This window comes from Arachis hypogaea, chromosome 12 (genome assembly GCF_003086295.3).
Source record: "Arachis hypogaea cultivar Tifrunner chromosome 12, arahy.Tifrunner.gnm2.J5K5, whole genome shotgun sequence".
Lineage (NCBI taxonomy): Eukaryota > Viridiplantae > Streptophyta > Magnoliopsida > Fabales > Fabaceae > Arachis > Arachis hypogaea.
Window position 1 is genome coordinate 7739992 of NC_092047.1, and position 20094 is coordinate 7760085.

Sequence of the window (20094 nt, forward strand, 5' to 3'; positions counted from 1 at the left end):
ATGGTTGGATGAATATGTTTCACTGTGTGAAGAGGAGCAAAGAAATGATGGGAGTCCTTATGGTCGAAATCGAAAGGAAAATCATTTTTCTGATGAAGCTATTTGGATGGAGGGGAAAGTGACAAAGCTAGAGGACAGAGTTTCAGGGTTAGAGTTGCAGATGAAAAATTGTAGCCACGTTAAGTGTAATAGGTGGTTTAGTTATCCATTCACTCTTGTTATGTTTGTCTTTGGAGTTATATGTGCAAAATATCTCCTTTAGAGTGGATAGCAGAAAGTTAGTTAGTGTATCTTGTTGGTTTTGTGTTGGAAGTTCCTGTTGCTGAAATAGTTTTATTGTATCAGTTCAAACTGTAAAACCGATTTTATTAAATGAAACAGGTGTGCTGGTTGTTTGGAAAAGTTTCATTGTGTCAAAAATTAGAATGTGTTATACTCGAATCCGTTCATACCATGAAAAGTAATCCATTAATAACTAACAGTAATATGTAACATTAACAACTGCAAACAGCCACCAAATGTCAACATGTTGGTCACAAAATAATTCCAAAAGTGGGCAACATATAGCCCTATATACCAACATCAGCAACACCAAAATAAAAAGAGTATTGGAGGCCCTTAATTCACATATGCTATCAAAAAAGAAAGCAAAAAACTGTTTGTGGTGGCTATATAAAAGATAGTTTATCCAAAAGTCAGCATCTTCTTTTAACTTGATTTAAACATAGGACCACACTTCTAGTTCTTTCTAGGAGGCCTAAATCCAGGAGTGGGGATGAACTTGAATAGTCTTGATGCAGTCCCGGAAGCTGCTGCGGCCATTGTCTCGGCACTAAGACCATGTTGTTGACTTGGTTTAGGCATCCTTGAACCAGTAGCAACATTAGTATCATTGTTGGGTGGAATTTCTGTGTTGGTAGGAGTGGGAGGCCTGAAGTGAGGTCCAATGACTGGGGGAATCTGATTCACCACAGAAGTTTGAACAAAGGTGGAGGAGATTGGTAGCCTAACAATTGGTTGCTTCATCCTTTGTGGAGGTGGGTTATTGAAAATGGGGGTCTCAGATGCTCCCTGCAAACCAACAAGATTGTATTATATGAAACAAAAAGTAAGACTAAGGTGTTGCTATTTATAATGCAGTTGTGAATTACGCTGGTCACTTACAACTTCTGGTTCGGGAGCAGACTGTGAAAGAGGAATTTCATCTCCTTGTCCCAGAGTTGTACCTTCCTTTGGTGTTGATTTAGGTAGCTTCTTTTTTTGTTTTTTTGCCTTTGTCTACATTCATGAATAGTAATCTATCTTAATATAGAGTCAACAATAGACCTCATGTGAACATATGAACAAATTAACCCTATAAACTACTTACCACAGGATCCAGTATTGTTCCTTCAACACCAGTACTCATGTTTTCCTCACCAACCTGGTTCTATGTGGGTCATCATACAGAACAAGCATTTAAATACTGGATCAATCTTTGGTGTAACAATTAAATCCCTAACCAATCTATCAGGTGACACTTAAATCCTTAAACATTATAAAAAGATGACAAATCGAACCCTGAAACAAGCATACCTGTGTGGTGCTAGCAGAGTCCACTGCTGGAGCAGAATGCTTCAAATTCCTCCTTTCCTTCTTGGTCATAGGCTTCTAATTTGGGTCTTTGGGTGGATTGGAGCATGTTTTATAGTAATGACCCCTTTTGGCCACACTTGTTACAAGTCACTTCGAATGACTTTTTGGCTTTGTGGAAATTCATCTCCGTCTCCACAGAATCAACTTTTCTCTTCATCTTTGGATGATGTGCAGCTTTCTTAATTGGGGGAGGTAGTGGCTATGGTGAATCAGTTGGGTTCCAGTATTTTTTACTGTTAACTGGATTAATGCAGACAGAGTAGGCTGCTCTCACAGCATCCACAGTGAGCCATTTATGCACAAAGTCTTCTGGCTTCAACCCCATCTTAGCCATGGCTGCAACCGCATGTCTGCAAGGCATGCCTGCACATAGATTATGTTAAAAAAATATTAAGTAGTTAAAGAACTTAACAAAATATTAAGACGATGAATTGTATACCAGTTAGCTGCCACACATTGCAAGTACATGTCTTGCTTTGTAAGTTTACTCCAACTTTGTGCTTTTGCATATGAACCTCAAACAGTACTCTATCAGAATCACCAGCCCAAGTTGCTCTCCACTTTGTACTCTTGGGCTTGATAAACTGATCAAGCTTCTTCTGCTGCACAGGGGCCAACATACCAGGGTGGTGCTCCAGTCTCTTCTTGTGCATAGCCCTTTTCCTCATGATGTAATACCTCAAGTCTTCACACATTGACAGAATTGGCTTCTTTCTATATTCAACAATTTTTGTGTTCCACACCTCACACATATTGTTTGTTATGTTATCAACCTTGGGCCCATGGCTGAAGTAAGCCTTGCACCACACACCCGGGTCAAACCTCTGCATATACTCCCAGGCTCCCTCATTCAGATTCTTTAATTTCTCCATTGCACTTCTTAATTCTTGAATTATTGTACAACGAGAGCACTCCCATACCATCTGCTTTGTTTGTTCATCTTTGAAATGTTTTATAAAGTTCTTCCAAATATGAAGAACACAGTTTCGGTGATGAGCAATAGGGTTAACTTCCTTCATTGCCAGTTCCAAACCCTATGGCAGATTCATAACACAATATCAGTGTGATTATTATCAGGAAAAGGTAAACTGAACATGTGATATTTAATAGAAAATGTAATTAACTTAAAATAATTTAATTATGATAACAAGGTATACTTGTTAAATAACTTAACATAATTAACTTACTTTTTGTTGATCGGAAATAAAGTTCCAACCATGTTGTGGAACTTCACCCAAGTTTTCTTTCAGTAAAGTTAAGAACCACTTCCATGTTTCCTTGCATTCATTCGGGACCACTGCATATGCAATGACATAGAAGTGGTTATTTGCGTCCTGACCCATTGCACTTAGAAGCTGGCCACCATAACGTCCCTTCAAGAAGCAGCCATCCAACCCTATTAGTGGCCTACATCCCTCCTTAAACCCCTTCTTACAGGCATCCAAACTAATGTATAACCTATCGAATAGTGGCAGGGATTTAGGTTGGGGAATTACTTCCATCAAGGCAGTTGATCTTGGGTTACTTCTGTGCAATTCCATCAGGTAATCCCGTGTCTTTTCATACTGTGCATTTTCACTCCCAATGACAACCTCTCTCGCAACCTTCAATGCTCTAGCTACTATTCTAATGTTCACCTTCACATTGTATTCATCTATGATATGATCCCTGGTTGTACCTAGCTTTAGGCCAGGCTCTGTGAAGAGCTTCTTAACTAACTTATCAGTGACCCATGCTCTGTCAGCCAAGTTGCTACCAAAATCCCTTCCATAATTGTGTTTATTGTAAAGGGTTTTGACCTGAAAGCAACCTTTTGAACTGTTCCAGCTTGTAAAAATTAGCCAAGGACATTTTTCACTTGCACAAGCTGCTCTCACCCTCATCTTCTCATTTTTAATGTATAAAACATCTTTACCCTCGTGCACAAAATAATCTTTCAGGGCTTCTTGAATGACTCCATGGTGGGGAACAACTGTCCAACCTTAAACTGCACCTCACCATATTCAGTGTCCTCATCAAAAGTATCATAGGCTGTTTTACCCTCATCTCCAGATGAAACTGGACTGTTGAATACTTCACTTTCATACTCATAAGGTTTCTCATACTCACTATCTAGCTCTGCTGCAGTTGGGTCTGGTACATGGTCTTCAGCTCCATTAGCAGCATTTGTTGTATCCTGCCCCCCAGACCCATGTTGTCTGGAGCTTCTTGGGCCTCCCAGCTCTGGCCTAGGCCCACTTTTCTCCCCCTGCATATCTTGCCTACCAAGCCCCTCCTTTAGCACATGTTTTCTCTTAGCACCAGAGTATTTTCTACTAGCCCTTCTCTTAGCTGTTTTAGGAGACATCTTTGGCCCATCTTCTGCTGACTTAGTCCCCTTCTTCCTAGCCACACCAATTTTTTTCTTCCTTTAGGTGACATCTTCTCTTTAACTCGGGTCTTCTGCTTTTTCATCTTCTTATTCAAACTGTCATCACTCCCACTGTCATCAGACTCATAACCAGGAGGAGGCGGTTTGTAAGCCTCATCCTCAGTGCTTTCATATCCATCATCCGAGGAAGATGATGATGACCTAAGCGAATTGACATCACTGGCAATCACATCCTCCTCCACAGCCCCCTCAGCAACTAACTCTGGCAAGTCCACAAGATGATCAAAGTAGATGTAAAATTCATCTGTGTGCCTGTTCTTATCAATACCCTCCCTCAGTTCGTTAATTTCTTTATCCCCATGAATTTGATAAAGGCCAGATTCTATATTAGAGGCAGTCATATCACACCAATACATTGCCTTAAACTTCACATAACCTAACTCTTTAAACAAAACAACCAAATCAAAGTAATTAATCAGGTCAACATCCATTGGTGGCCACCTATGAACTTTTCCATGCATGTAGCTAAGATTTCCTTCACTGTCCTTCGTGAAATTTCCCCCGTGGTGAAACATAGGGGTAACAAGACATTCAGACATCTGGAAAAGTGCAATAAAATTTTGTTAATTCCTAAATAAAAAATTTAAACATGCAACATAGTTTCTTCAATCTTACATCAATTTAAACAGCCAATCCTAATAATCTGTTCCAACTATCACTAATTTTTTAACTCATCTCTACAGTTTCATTTTTTTTAAATACATACAACTCCTAGGATATGGCAGCAGAAACACTTTTTTAACCTCTCTCTACCCTACCAACGCTGAATGCAAACAACAATGGTAGGAGAAGGACCACACATAAGCAAAACAGTGAAAGGGACAGTAACAACACCTACCTCAGCAATCACTGCAGTGTGCCGAACCGTCCAACTTCCGTCAAGAGCGTTGTCCAACAACCGTCCACGTCTCCGTCAAGAGCTTCGTCAGCAACCTTGTCACCAAGATTTTCACCAGTCACAACTGCCTTAATGGAGAAGAGAGCTATCTGCTAGGGTTTAGAATGTAATTGTATTATAGAGTCAAGGGGTCTTTAGGGGATAACCTATAAGGCGCGAAACCAAACGACGCCTGGAAGCCTCAAAACGCCATCGTTTTTGTGTTGTGGACGAGGACAGCAAGGCCCCTGTCCATTTCATCTTGCCAGATAGGATTCCATCTTCCACGTCACAACCCGAGCCATCAGTGTCATACCCTAGCCTTCACACCTCAGCATTTTCCGTCGACTTTCCGCCGTGAAAGTGACAGAAGGACCGGGTTGGCAGACGGAATTCAGGGTCAGGGACCGTAATGGAACGTGTTTTTGGTTAAGGATCGTCTTGACATTTTGGGAAATGGACAGGGACCGGGTTGGTACTTTACTCAATGAATAATATAATATTGGCTCTATTACCAATTGTTGAGTCTGCATCGGAATTTGGACTTCTAATAGATACAAAGTAATATGAAATTAATCACTACCCACAATAATGTACTTGCTATATATTTTGTAAAGATAAAACCAATATGAAAGATTGATTATATTAATTCTCTAATATGATGTAAATACTATACTTTTTCATCTGATACAAAATATACAATGCAATTTATAATATTTGAATCAACTAAAGAAAGAATAGCTAACATTATTTTCTAATTAAAGAATAGTTTATGTAACATGAGAAATAAAATTTAACTTTTTTTCTTTAAATTTCTCATGATTTTTCTAACTTTATTAAACACCTATTTTTTCTATAATTATCAAAACCGTTTAGTTTTTATTTTTATTTTTTATTTTTTTTATTATCTTTTTCAAATACATAGCTAAATTTATTGTAAAAAATTAAAAAATATTTTTTATTTTTAAATTGTTTTTGCTTATGAAAATTAAATAGAAGATATTTTAGTGATTAATAACATATCACGTGTCAATGAGTAATAGCTCAAATGACATAGTCTCCCCATACTCAATTAAGAGGTTGCGGGTTCGAGTCTCCTATCTTTGGTGGAAAAAAAAAAAAACATATCACGTGAGTATATTTTGAAGAGAGATCATTAAACACAGGGAGTAGGGACTAACTAGTCTCGTAAAGTTAAATATCAAGGACCAAAAAAGATTTTTTTTAGGAAAAGTCTAGGGGCCAGCAACTTTGTTAAATTCTGGCCAGCATGTAACCAGCAAAGAAAAGTGAGTCATTAGATGAAATCTCACACCATTAAAACCATTATTAATGGCTATTTAATGGCTACAAATTACAAAGTTGCTGGCCTCTAACATTCCTATTTTTTTATTTGAAAGTCTCATGGTCCTTCGAATAATTTATCAAGGATCGAATTGAATTGAGTATTCACTTCATTAAATTTACTAGTCACTCAAAGTTTCTATTGAGTTAAAATTAACTAAAGATCTCTTATTAAACACGGCTTACATTAATAAAACATCATTTGATTTGTTCAAACTTCAAAATGTCTGTCTAATAATCTTTAGCAAATGATCAAGCTTTCAAAAGACAGTGGACAGCTCAGAAATTTTCCGGATATAGTACTATGAATCCTTATTGAACGAGGCAAACCAATTGCTACTCTGTCTTTTACACACCCTTTCTCTTCTCCGTTCTAACCTTCTCAGCTTCCCTTGCTCTGTTTTCTGCTTCTATATCCTATAAAGTTTTCACCTTCCTCTTCTATTCTTGTCATTCAAGGTACCACCATCTATCTTACACTCTCCTCATCGTTTTTCATTTTTACCATTTGATTCATTTCTGTGTGTTTCGTTTTAAAGTTTGTTCCTTTTACTTGAACATCCATGCCTAGAGATATTATTCAGTTAATAGAACTGATTTCTTAGTGAAAAATCTTCTTTTTTTTTTTTGGGTCCCCTTTTTCTCCCAGGATTTTAGTTGAGGTGAGTAATGAGCTTTCAGGATAAAAATGATAGCTTTGTTGAGAAGGGTATTTCAGAAGTTGAGGGAGGAAGCAAAGATTGTATTGGTAATGGCAAGAGATTACTAGAACAAGATAAGTTTGATTACTTGCAATCTTCGGTTAAGAAGTTGAAAGCCTCTTCTGAACAGGACTTGGTAGATAAAGCACCTGCATTGGTTCAATATTCTATTGAGGAATGCCAAACAAAGAGAGAAGTTGAAGAGAAGAGGTTGCAATTGCACTCCCTAGAGAAAGATATTGAGGAGCTGTGCAAAGAGCTTGAAAGTAAGAGAAAACAGGTTGGTTCTATTCAAGGAGAATTGAGTTCTTATTCCTGGGATCTTGCAATCAAAAGGAGAGAACATGGATCAATCCAAAGATGCATTGAACAGCGCCACAAAGAGTTTGAAGCAAAGGGAGATCAGTTCAATCACATGCAGAAGCTGATAGGAGAATTTGGGAAGCATTTAAGGTTAAAGGAGCAACAATATGTCAGGGAACTTGAAGCAGTGGCAATGGTGATCAATGAACGCGATGAACTTCACAAGAAGATGTTGACGGAACTTGAAGAGTGTGATGAGCAAATTAAAGAAAAGGAATCACAGCTCCGTTTGATGGAGGACTTGAGGAGACAGTGTGAAGAGGAGCTCAAGGTAGAACAGAAAGAATTTCTTCTAGTGCTGGATAACTTTGACAAGAAAAGGGAAATGAAGGAGGAGGAACTGAAGGATCTTTCAAAGAAAATTGCTAAGTGTACAAAGGAACTTAAGACCAAAGTGGGAGAGATTGATGCAATGAAGAAACTGATTGATGCCGAAGCTGAGAAGTTGCAATTAGAAAATAGGAAGTTACTTAAGGTAATTTCATTAAAGGGATATCATCATGTTCAGTTGAAGGAGCTTCAGTCCAAAGAAAAGGAATTTGCAGCACGGGTGGAAGAGCTCGAATCAAATGAGAAGCAATATGAAGAACGAGTGAATGAACTTGAGTCAGAAAATAGACGAATTGAAGGCAAAGTGAAGGAGATCCAGTTAAGAGAGGAGGAACATAAAAGGCAAGTGGAGGAGTTTGTTTTAAAGAAGGTGAATTTTGACTGCAAATTAAATGAGCTTGATTCGAAAGAGAAGCACTATGAAGAACGAGTGAAGAAGCTCAATTCAGTGAAGAGTCAATTTGAAGGCAAAGTGAAAGAGCTCCAATCAAGAGAGAAAGAACTTCAAAGCCAAGTGGAGGAGTTTGCCTTAAAAAAGGAACATTTTGATTACAAGTTAAATGAGCTTGAATCAAAAGAGAAGCAGTATGAAGAACAGGTGAGCAAACTCAATTCAGAAAAGAGTCTATTTGAAGGCAAAGCACAAGAGCTCGAAACAAGAGAGAAGGAGCTTAAAAGCCAAGTGGAAGAGTTTGCAAGAAACAAGGAGTATTTTGAATACAAATTGAAGGAGCTTGAATCCAAAGAGAAGCAATATGAAGAACAAGTTAAGAAACTCAATTCAGAAAAAAACCAAATTAAAGGCTGGATTAAGGAGCCTGACGCAAGAGAGAAGGAGCTCGAATGCCAAGTCGAGAAGTATGCATTAAACAAGGAGAATTATGAGTTCCAATTGAAGGAGCTCCAATTAAAAGAGAAGAATTTTGAAGGCCAGATGGAGAAGCTTAGGTCAAGAGAGAGTAAGATTGAAGTACGAACAAAAAAACTCAAGTCAAAAGAGAAGAAATTTGAGAGACTAGAGAAGAAGCTCAGCTTCAAAGAGAAGAAGTATGAAAAGCTCATGGAGATACTTAAGTCGACACAGAAGCAGTTTCAAGCAGAAATGAAAATTTTTGAGTCAAAAAAGAATCAATTTGAAGAGAAATGGAAGAAGCGTGGGCTTAAAATGCTGCAGTCTGAACCGTCGAAAAAATCATTGAGAGAGGAAAATGTGCAGGGTAAATGTGCTTCTGCTGTTAGTTTGTTTAAACAATAGTTCAACTCTTTCATTGATTCTGATATTTCTATTAACCGGATCTAATGTATTTTACTAAAAATATCTTAATTCAGGATTTTGTTGTGTGTCTCTGGGTTTTAACATATGTATATATAGTGAAACTGAAGGAATTATATTGATCCTTCCCCAGTTTTCTTTTGTAAGCATTTGCCAAAGCTCTTAACTGCAAAAAGCCTCACATAGTAATTGCTTCCTAAGTTAAGTGGTTAACATTATTGCATCGCTAGAAATATATAGAATACTAATGTAGATTTTTGTTTCAAACTATTTTTCATGGAGCTAGGCTTCTGAGTTACAACATCAGTTCAAACAGTTCATTATGGTGCCTTAATGATTTTTCTTGTAAATGGCTTTTCAACTGTCACCAATGTATCTTACCAGCTCAGATTTATATTCTATGGTGCCATAACACTTGATTTGTTATGTTTTTTAATTTTTGGTTAAGAGGGATTAAGCATCTGCTAGCTAATCATACTTACTGCTAACATGCAGATAATCAATTACGTCGTGGCAGCGATGTAAGAAGTTTCGAGCTTTTCTCAAATGATGAGCAAACAGATTTTCACAATAACATTTTAGTTTATCTGCAGAGTCAATCAGATCCAGCAGAACTAATTTTGGAAATAATGAAAGATCCAATGCTTCCATTTTGTAGCCAGGGAGACCATAGCCACATCTTTCTGCTTGAACAGCTAATGAGAATCTCCCCCGTCATTAAACCTCATGTTAGAGAAGAGGCAATGAAGTTTGCACTTTATTTGAAAGCTAACATGAGAGCAAGTACTGAAAATTCTTTAGTAGTTCTTGGTTTCTTGATGATTTTGTCAATTTATGGATTAGTTTCCTCTTTTAATGAGGATGAAGTATTAAAGTTTCTCCAAATTGCTGCTCGGCACAAGGAAGCTGTAGAGCTGTTTCGGATTCTCGGTTTTGTGAATAAAATCTTTGGTAAGTTAATTTAAAACTGTCTTGCTTAGTAGAGCTTTTGTCATTTATTGATTCAAAGTATTTCTGATATGGCATATGATCATATATATCTATTAATTGTCAAAAAATGTAGGATATGACTTGTTTCTGTTCCCCTAAAATTTTATGGATATAAGCATACTTGTTTCTTTAAAAATTACTAGTGGAAAATATTTTTGAAGAGATTGCACAACTCTTGTCTAAATTTGATCACATGAAACAGTTGTAGGGAATTTTATGGACTCTACCTTAGTATCTTCCATTGTATGTATTTTCTTAAAAGTCCTCTATTCACCTCTAAGAATTTTGAATTGCACAAGTTAAGACTTCTTCTGCTAGATCTTGGTGTCATGGGATTTTTCTGCATCTAACAGATTTTGTTGAGAATCTCATCAAGAATCAGCAATATATTGAAGCTGTTAGATTCATTTGTGCATATGAGTTGGCTGAGAAGTATCAACCAATTCATCAGTTGCAAGCACATGTGAACAAGGCAAAGTTGAATTGTGAGAAAAATTACAAGGAAAACAAGTCCATTGAAACTAAGGTTTCTTTCTTTCTTTTTTCATGTCCTTTTTGTTGCTTTTTTCTTTTTTTGATTGTTTATTCTTTTTCCTTTTAGCATGGTAGTAACATGCTGAAATTGAACTTCAGGTTGAGTCCATAGATGAAGGAATTTCAAGCCTGAAAACTATTCTGCAGTTCATCAGAGAGAACAACATAGAATGTAAAGAACTGGTTGATGAGGTTGAAGATCACATTGTTAAGCTAAAAAGGCATATGGCAAATATTGTCAAGGCCAACATCCAGTTTGTTACAAGAAAAGGTGTTAGTTAAAACTTAAACTAGTTAGGGGTTGTGAATAATAAAAATATACATAAATACTAAAATTGTAAAGGTTGAGGTTTCAATGCTCTTAATTTTTAGATTTTTAGACGTGTCTAGAATGAAAAATTGACAAAACAAAAAGTAATGATGTAAAATAATCAGGGCAAATTCCATCTGCTGTTCAATTTTTTCCTCTTATCTTTCCTTTTTTTTTTCTTAAAAAAAGAAAAGAAAAATTAATTATTCTTCATTAGTCTAATTCAACGCAATAATGTTTTAACACACCAAAAATTCAGTATCTATTTGACACCTATCAAAATGAAAAAGTGAGGATGATAATAAAATGAAATAAGAAGAGTAAAGTTGATGTCTAAATACATACCAAATTTTTTTGTAAAAACCTACAAATAGAATTACTGAGAATTGTCGGATTTAGCGTCGACGGTTATCGGTGGAATTAGCGGCAAATTTTGCGTCGGAAAAGTAGTTTAGATTTTTCAAAAATATTTACCATCAAATTCTATATTTTGACACTAAATCCAACGTTGATTAGGAGCGCAAAATATGATTTTGTTGGCGCCACAGTTACCAAAACCGACAATAAATCAATTTAACTACGTTTTACCAATTTACTGTCAGAGTAATCTGGCGATAAAGTTGACGGTAAACTGATTTAGAATGCAAACGCGAACTCCCCCTTCCTCATTTGTCTGAGTTCACTCTCTCTCTCTCTCTCCTCTGGCTTGCTCTCTCTCCTCTCGTGCTTTGGTGTTGGAGGAGGTGCTGTCGGTGTCGCCATCACCTGCCAGAGCCTTTGGTGTCACTGTCGCTGGACGTTGTCGCTGTTGGTCACCGTTGAGGAAGTTGGGAATGCCGCCTCTGTTCTTGGTGGCCACTGTTGTTGGTGTTGTCGTCACTACTAGTACCACCACTGTTCCAGTATCCTGTAGCCACTATCAAAGGTAAGTTTGGCATAATTTTTTAATTTTATTAACATTTTATGTGAATTTAAGATTTTTTATTAAATAGTTTATGAAATTATTGATTAAATTAGTGTAATGAAGTTTGTGATTAGAATTTGATATAGTTTTTTTTTATTGTTTTTCATATTTTTTTTGTGACTTTAAGTATTTTACTAAATTGTTGACTAAATTATGGTAATGAAGTTTGTGGTTAAAGTTTGGTTTGTGGTTTTTAGTTTTCTCAGATTTTGTTGTGAGTATGGAGTTTTGTTATTTACTTTATTATCAAATTATTGATCAAAATAGGGTAATGCAGTTTGTGATTAAGATTTCTTATGTTAATTTAACATAAACAGAAATCATAATTAAGTTAATGTAGGTTAAGTAGGGTGTGATTAACAGTGTTTGATTTTGTGTAGTTTGTTGAATTAATTAGTTTCATGTTGTGAGTTTAATAAGTTTTCTTTTTCATTAGAATGATGCTATTTTTCTGAGAATAATTGGATATCGCTTCTTCCGTATTCTGTGTATCTGTCTTTCAGGTAGATTTTCTATCTCTAACTATAATCAATTGTTTAAGTTTTATGTTCGACTTATGATAGAGGGGATTATGATGGTTCGAAAATTTAGCAAAACAATTTCTTCGTTGATAGTATAGTCCAAACCAACAAGTAACTTCTCCCACCATTAAAGTTTAAATTCAAATTAAAATAATAACCGAAAGTAATTAAACATTGGGTCGTCTTTCCTAGGAACTAGTGACAACGAGCATACAATTTTGGCTGTGAAAATAAAGGGATTTTTCAATAAGGAAGCAAGCAATTAAAAGAATTAAAGAACAATCAAAATTGTAATTAATAAACTAATAAAGGAATAAAAAAATTATATATGTAATATAAAAAAGTAAGACTCAAAATTGATGAAATTGTGATTTAAAATATAAATAAAATCTTGACTTGGGATGAGTTATGGAATCCCTTTTTTGTCATAACCACAACTATAATAATTATGATGGATTAATTTCACTTAGTTAATCTTAAACATCAAAGAATAAATCAAGTGAGCATAATTATTATTAATCTACAAAATTAACTTACTAATTATCTTAGTAAAAAACTAGTGTTAGTAGAAACAATAACAACTAACAAGACATTCCTAAGGTTTATAGTGCTAAGGACAAAGAAATTAATGACCTAATATAGTACCCCTTAGAACGAAACAAAAACTCTACCCGGAGATAATATTTTGAGTAAGTATAAATGTATAGTTAGTGTGAATTGCTTGTAAAAATACGAGGTTTTTTCATATTTAAAAAAGTGTAGGTAAGATATACACTTTAATTAGTTTGGATAAAATTTGCTTTTATTTTTAACATTTGTCAAATATTTTAAAAGTACTCTATCTTTAATTTGCACTTTTTTTACCTAATATTTAAATTTTTTCTCAAACCTTCTCTGTATTCACTGCTATTACCACCATCACAATTGTTGCCCTCTATCGCCACTCTAGCTTCCACCACCACAATGGTTATTGTTATTATTGTAGTCTTTCTCTTCTTTTCCATCTCTTATATTTAATTTTATTTTATTAAAATTTAATTTCCTGAAGCACATTTTTATTGCATTAAAAATTTTAAAATAATATTTATACATCAATCTCATCGGATATATTTTTTTTATAAAAAATATTATTTTGATATTAATATTAATATTAATATTTTTTTAACAATTAAATATGTATTTTCTATTTAATTTATCAAAAATAATTTAAATATATAATTAATTAATAATAACCATATTCTTAAATGAATGTTAAGAATATTTAATATATAAATAATATTTTTATGATATATATATAATACAAAAACATAAAATAAATTATAGTTTAATAATTAGAAGTTGTCCGTAATCAAATTTTATAATAAGAAAGTACATATTTGATTCTCTATTATATTGATAAAAAAAAAAAAGTTAAACATAACTGGTAGTGACAAAAGAAAGTATAATAAGAGCAAAAATTATTAATTTGAATAAAAAGATAAAAATTAATTATATCATTCTCAATTTCATAAAGTGACATTGTACCACACATTGCATTTACTAGTCACTGAAAGTTTCTGTTGACTTAAATTGACTAAAGATCTTATTAAACACGGCTTACATTAATAAAACATCATTTGATTTTGTCCAACTTCAAAATGTCTGTCTAATGATCTTTGACTACAAATATGATCAAAGTTTTCAAAAGACAGTGGACAGCTAAAAAATTTTCCGGATACAGTACTATGAATCCTTATTGAACAAGGCATACCAATTGCTACTCTTAATCTTTTACACACCCTTTCTCTTCTCCGTTCTAACCCTTTCAGCTTCCTTGCTCTGTTTTCTGCTTCTATATCCTATAAAGTTTTCACCTTCCTCCTTCTCTCTTGCCATTCAAGGTGCCACCATCTATCTTACACTCTCCTGATCGTTTTTCATTTCTATAATTTGTTTAATTTCTGTGTGTTTCATTTTAAAGTTTGTGCCTTTTACTTGATCATCCATGCCGACATGTATTATTCAGTTAATAGAACTCATTTCTTAGTGAAAAATCTTCTTTTCTTTTCTTTTTGGTCCCCTTTTTCTCCCAGGATTTTAGTTGAGGTGAGTAATGAGCTTTCAGGATAAAAATGATAGCTTTGTTGAGAAGGGTATTTCAGAAGTTGAGGGAGGAAGCAAAGATTGTATTGGTAATGGCAAGAGATTACTAGAACAAGATAAGTTTGATTACTTGCAATCTTCGGTTAAGAAGTTGAAAGCCTCTTCTGAACAGGACTTGGTAGATAAAGAACCTGCATTGGTTCAATATTCTGTTGAGGAATGCCAAACAAGGAGAGAAGTTGAAGAGAAGAGGTTGCAATTGCACTCCCTAGAGAAAGATATTGAGGAGCTGTGCAAAGAGCTTGAAAGTAAGAGAAAACAGGTTGGTTCTATTCAAGGAGAATTGAGTTCTTATTCCTGGGATCTTGCAATCAAAAGGAGAGAACATGGATCAATCCAAAGATGCATTGAACAGCGCCAGAAAGAGTTTGAAGCAAAGGGAGATCAGTTCAATCACATGCAGAAGCTGATTGGAGAATTTGGGAAGCATTTAAGGTTAAAGGAGCAACAATATGTCAGGGAACTTGAAGCAGTGGCAATGGTGATCAATGAACGCGATGAACTTCACAAGAAGATGTTGAGGGAACTTGAAGAGTATGATGAGCAAATTAAAGAAAAGGAATCACAGCTCCGTTTGATGGAGGACTTGAGGAGACAGTGTGAAGAGGAGCTCAATGTAGAACAGAAAGAATTTCTTCTAGTGCTGGATAACTTTGACAAGAAAAGGGAAATGAAGGAAGAGGAACTGAAGGATCTTTCAAAGAAAATTGCTAAGTGTACAAAGGAACTTAAGACCAAAGTGGGAGAGATTGATGCAATGAAGAAACTGATTGATGCCGAAGCTGAGAAGTTGCAATTAGAAAATAGGAAGTTACTTAAGGTAATTTCATTAAATGGATATCATCATGTTCAGTTGAAGGAGCTTCAGTCCAAAGAAAAGGAATTTGCAGCACGGGTGGAAGAGCTCGAATCAAATGAGAAGCAATATGAAGAACGAGTGAATGAACTTGAGTCAGAAAATGGACGAATTGAAGGCAAAGTGAAGGAGATCCAGTTAAGAGAGGAGGAACATAAAAGGCAAGTGGAGGAGTTTGTTTTAAAGAAGGTGAATTTTGACTGCAAATTAAATGAGCTTGATTCGAAAGAGAAGCACTATGAAGAACGAGTGAAGAAGCTCAATTCAGTGAAGAGTCAATTTGAAGGCAAAGTGAAAGAGCTCCAATCAAGAGAGAAAGAACTTTAAAGCCAAGTGGAGGAGTTTGCCTTAAAAAAGGAACATTTTGATTACAAGTTTGTAGGATTACCATGTGTTCATAACACGCAGCGGAAGACAAGAAAGTAATCCTTAAAGATCTATTTTTGTGCTTAAACTTTATTCCAATAAACAATATATAGTAGATCAGATCTAAATACTTGAGTACGCTCGTAAAAATCTTTTTCTCCTTCGATAGTACGAAGGCGCTATGTGTATCCACACCGAGACCAACCTTTGCTGTCAACTCCTTGACCAATGGACATTTGATCTAAATTGAGAAACCTCTTGCAACTCTTTGCACGCCATAAAATTCTTCTCCAAGAATCAGGCTCACATACGTTTATGTGTGTAGAGGTAAAGGAATAAAACCCTTATGTTTTATTCTCTCTCGTTTCTCTTCTGTAATTCCTCTACTCTTGGCATACATATATATAGTATGAGATTTGTTACTGATTTTAAATTTGAATCTCAATTCAAATTTAAATCATATCTTAAAATTCTAAATCTGAATCCTTCAAATTTATGAATTATATCATAACTCAATTTGAAAAAGAATCAGTTAGGATCTCATCCAAATTTAGAAATAGAATAACTAATTATTCTCAAATCTCATTTAATATTCTCAATTATCATACTATTATTATATTCTTGGTGCTAGCAAAAAATATAATAATATTCCATTTGAATTAATATAATTATTTATTTGATCAAATCAAATTAATAATTAAATAATTCTACAGCAAAGATTAGAACACTCGTTAGTGTGTGACCCCATAGGTTCAATACTAAGCGGGTAGTAAATTAGTCATACTAAATTTACTAATCAAGGTTGGCGTCTAGCAACACTCCTCAACGACCCGATAGTATGAAGTAATATATTTTTACTAAGAACCTCAGAAGAACAAAGTATAATTCCTTCCATCTTTCCAGCTCTTGGTTAACCTTTAGAGTATGGTTTAATTGTCAAACTCTAACTTGTTACCATTATTATAATGAACTGTGAATGACATAAGAAACTCATTTCTTCATTCATTCAATCCCCTTGGCCAAGGTTTTATTCATCTCAGTCATTATAATCATAGAGCTCAAACTCTTTACCGAGAGTTGACGGATTCCTTATTGACTAATCATTAATTCTACAAGTATTTAAATCATACCCAATATCCATTCAACTAGCACCCTAGGGTATTAGGTGTCCGGAATCAAAGTATAATAAATACATTGTTAATTACTATGACAGTCGCAGGTCAAAGGAAACTCTATTACTATGTTCATCTTGAGAATATCCTATTGACAAATATACGGTAATTATAACCATTAGGAATTCTCAAAGTGAGTCAGTTCAATGGTCATATCTCTATATGCACCATTTATATATATAATTTAATAAATGAGATCTATTAATCTTCATCCAATGAAGACCATTATATATATATTAATCTTTCCGGATTATTAATGTCCTTTTTAATAATCCTATGACTAAGAACAATTTAGATTAAATTATAAAAGATTTATCTCTCAATATTGTGATCACTATCACAATGATAAATCTCTAAATTTAATGAAGGACGTTATTATATTAATATTTTAATATAATAACAATAACAAATTATTTGACACGTGATTGATTGGATTGTGGTCATACTACTTATTCCCAACAAAGTTAAATGAGCTTGAATCAAAAGAGAAGCAGTATGAAGAACAGGTGAGCAAACTCAATTCAGAAAAGAGTCTATTTGAAGGCAAAGCACAAGAGCTCGAAACAAGAGAGAAGGAGCTTAAAAGCCAAGTGGAAGAGTTTGCAAGAAACAAGGAGTATTTTGAATACAAATTGAAGGAACTTGAATCCAAAGAGAAGCAATATGAAGAACAAGTTAAGAAACTCAATTCAGAAAAGAAGCAAAATAAAAGCTGGATTAAGGAGCTTGAGTCAAGAGAGAAGGAGCTCGAATGCCAAGTTGAGAAGTATGCATTAAACAAGGAGAATTTTGAAGGGCAGATGGAGAAGCTTAGGTCAAGAGAGAGTAAGATTGAAGTACGAACAAAAAAACTCAAGTCAAAAGAGAAGCAGTTTGAGAGACTAGAGAAGAAGCTCAGCTTCAAAGAGAAAAAGTATGAAGAGCTCATGGAGTTGCTCAAGTCAACACAGAAGCAGTTTGAAGCAAATGTTACTCGTTTTGCTCCTCTATTCTGTCCAAACCCCAGCTCTCAAATGGCCATGTACACCGCGCTAAGCCGTGCTTCCTCCAGAACCTTCCACAACGTTCTCTCTGCTGGCGTCTTGCTCAGCGGAGAGACAGCCACTCGTACTGTTGTAGCTTCTTCTCTTCGCTTTGCTAACAGCTTTGCGACGAAGACAAGTGCCGATAAAAACCTCGTTCAAGTTCTTGAATCTGAGATCAAATGCGCCTACGATGATAACTGTACAAGATGTCTCTGGTACGAGTTGAGAGATGGATCGAGAACTTGCGGGTTGAGGCAGATGCCGGATCACTTGACTGGAGCAATGTGGGGAGGTACCTGCAAAGACACTCCGATGCTCAAGTCAGAATGGATCTAAGAGGTATAAGGTGTGAGGAATGAATGAATACCTGGAGGGACCTGGGTCCTCTACTTATAGGTGATGGTAGTTATCTTATCTTATCTTGTTTGGCTAAGATAAGGGAGACGTTTGAATTCGAAAGTTAGTTAGGAGCTCTAGAGGGCCGGTTCCGGGCCTTCTAGAAGGGCGAAGCGGGTCGGATCTGGGTAACCGGGTTCAGGGACCATTCCAGACGTAGGATCCGTGGTTCGGATCCGTAACAATAACCAATCACAGCATGTTGAAATTCCGGATGATTTTCCTTTTGAAATCGAAGACAATCCTGGAGAAAGAACCATACAACTTAAGAGACAATACCAAGATGAAACTATTAAGGTTCAAGTTGACATCACTAATGTAGCACTTGAGGAAAATGAGGAGGATGATGATGAAGGAGAGAAGAGTAGTGAATCTAGCATTCCTATTCCTTTAATTGTGAGTGTCTTCAAAGGAAATGGAGTGTGTCTCGAGTTTGGAGTGCGGTTTTCCCTGATGAGATTACCATTGATAGCTTATCATTGAAGAATCTCGATGAATCTGAGGACCAGCTTGCATACGAGGGACCAGAATTCACAGATTTGGATGAAAATCTGCAAAAGGCTTTTCACAAGTATCTTGAGATCCGGGGAATCAAGCCCAGCACAACAAATTTCTTACAGGAATACATGTTTAGTAAAGACAACAAGGAATACTTGGGGTGGCTGAAGAACCTTAAGAACTTTGTCGAGCAATGATTTTAGAAATGAGTTACTGTTTAAACTTTAAAGTGCAATCAAAAGGTGATAGAGCCCTTGTTAAATTTAGGTGGAACATTAGCATGTTTCTTCGTGTATCATGATGGGTGAGAAGTACTGTGGATTATTGGACTAATAATTTTCGTAGACTTTATTATTGGTCACCATTGTTATTATACTTAAAATTTCACCCTTAAATGAAATAGTGTATGGGTGTTTCTCTCATTTGTTTAAAAATAAAAAAACAAAAACATAACATGTTTCTAAAAGAAAAATAAATGATGATTTGTTATATGCCATTTGTTATGGGTAGTTCTCCCATTGGTAAACCATCTTTTTCATGTCATTCTTTTTCTTTTAGAAATAAAATTTGTTGTGCTTATTTTTTTTCTAAATTTATTTTGATTATCTTTCTTTAATAGAATCATCTAAAAAAAATTGGTTATTTTACTTATCTATTCTTAATATATAAAAGTAGATACATAAGTTTACTCGCATTACTTTTAAGACATGTTTTTCCTCCTACTAATGCCATGTCAACAACGTCACTTATTTGGCAAAATTTTAAAATCAACCACTTAATTTTTTACCAAATCACCTATTATTTTCAAATTAGCAAAAAAAAAAAACTATATAAAAAAATAAAAAACACTGATAATTAGAAATTAACCTACAAAGACATTGAATGCATATCCTTATATTTAGAGTAAAGTATCGTTTTTGTCCTCAACGTTTGGGGTAAGTCCTATTTGTGTCCCTAACGTTTAAATCGTCCTATTTGTATCCTTAACGTTTATAAAAGTGATTCAATGTTATCCTACTATCAATTATACTAACAAATCAGATTATATTTTTCAATTATTCTCACTTGGATGTATTCATTCTCAATTAGGTCTCACTTGGATGTGTTCAATTTTAATATTATACCCATTATTTGTGTTTAGATTCAATTATGTTCCTAGAAAAGTGAATTATGTAAATGTTGTAGAAATTAGTTTCAACATTTGATGAGCTATTTTTCGGAGTAGATCATCGATTCTATCCCAAACATTTGTATTTTAACTTCAAGAATGGATTTTTAAACTCAAACTAAAGCGCTCATGATGTGTAATTGACGACAGGATAACATTGAATCACTTTTACAAACGTTAGGGATACAAATAGGACGA

The 20094-nt window shown here is 34.9% G+C and overlaps 3 protein-coding genes and 1 pseudogene across 6 annotated transcripts; 3 read left to right on the top strand and 1 right to left on the bottom strand.

Annotated features, from left to right (window-relative positions):
* Positions 1 to 1834: 1834 nt before the first annotated feature.
* LOC112729591 (uncharacterized) lies at positions 1835 to 3518 on the bottom strand. The gene is made up of 3 exons (XM_025779761.1): positions 2823 to 3518; positions 2075 to 2669; positions 1835 to 1998 (listed from the first exon to the last, which is right to left on the bottom strand). The coding sequence occupies exons 1-3, from the start codon at positions 3516 to 3518 to the stop codon at positions 1835 to 1837; spliced, it is 1455 nt and encodes a 484-aa protein (XP_025635546.1).
* Positions 3519 to 6507: 2989 nt separating this feature from the next.
* LOC112726648 (uncharacterized) lies at positions 6508 to 10936 on the top strand. 4 transcript variants are annotated; one of them, XM_029290542.2, is made up of 6 exons: positions 6508 to 6746; positions 6937 to 8898; positions 9450 to 9475; positions 9548 to 9905; positions 10298 to 10470; positions 10578 to 10903. In XM_029290542.2, exons 2-6 carry the CDS (start codon positions 6957 to 6959, stop codon positions 10758 to 10760), a joined length of 2682 nt encoding a protein of 893 aa, XP_029146375.1. In that variant the 5' UTR covers positions 6508 to 6746; positions 6937 to 6956; the 3' UTR covers positions 10761 to 10903. The 4 variants fall into 4 exon arrangements, with proteins under 4 accessions (XP_029146375.1, XP_029146376.1, XP_025631910.1 ...); XM_029290543.2 differs by having other exon boundaries at positions 9450 to 9905; positions 10546 to 10936; XM_025776125.3 differs by having other exon boundaries at positions 9450 to 9905; positions 10578 to 10902.
* A 2993-nt stretch (positions 10937 to 13929) lies between these two features.
* Positions 13930 to 15684, top strand: LOC114924037 (uncharacterized). Its single transcript, XM_072210432.1, has one exon. The coding sequence runs from the start codon at positions 14366 to 14368 to the stop codon at positions 15596 to 15598; it is 1233 nt and encodes a 410-aa protein (XP_072066533.1). The 5' UTR covers positions 13930 to 14365; the 3' UTR covers positions 15599 to 15684.
* Positions 15685 to 17548: 1864 nt separating this feature from the next.
* Positions 17549 to 19019, top strand: LOC112729592 (uncharacterized protein At2g39795, mitochondrial-like; annotated as a pseudogene).
* The last annotated feature ends 1075 nt before the right edge of the window (positions 19020 to 20094 follow it).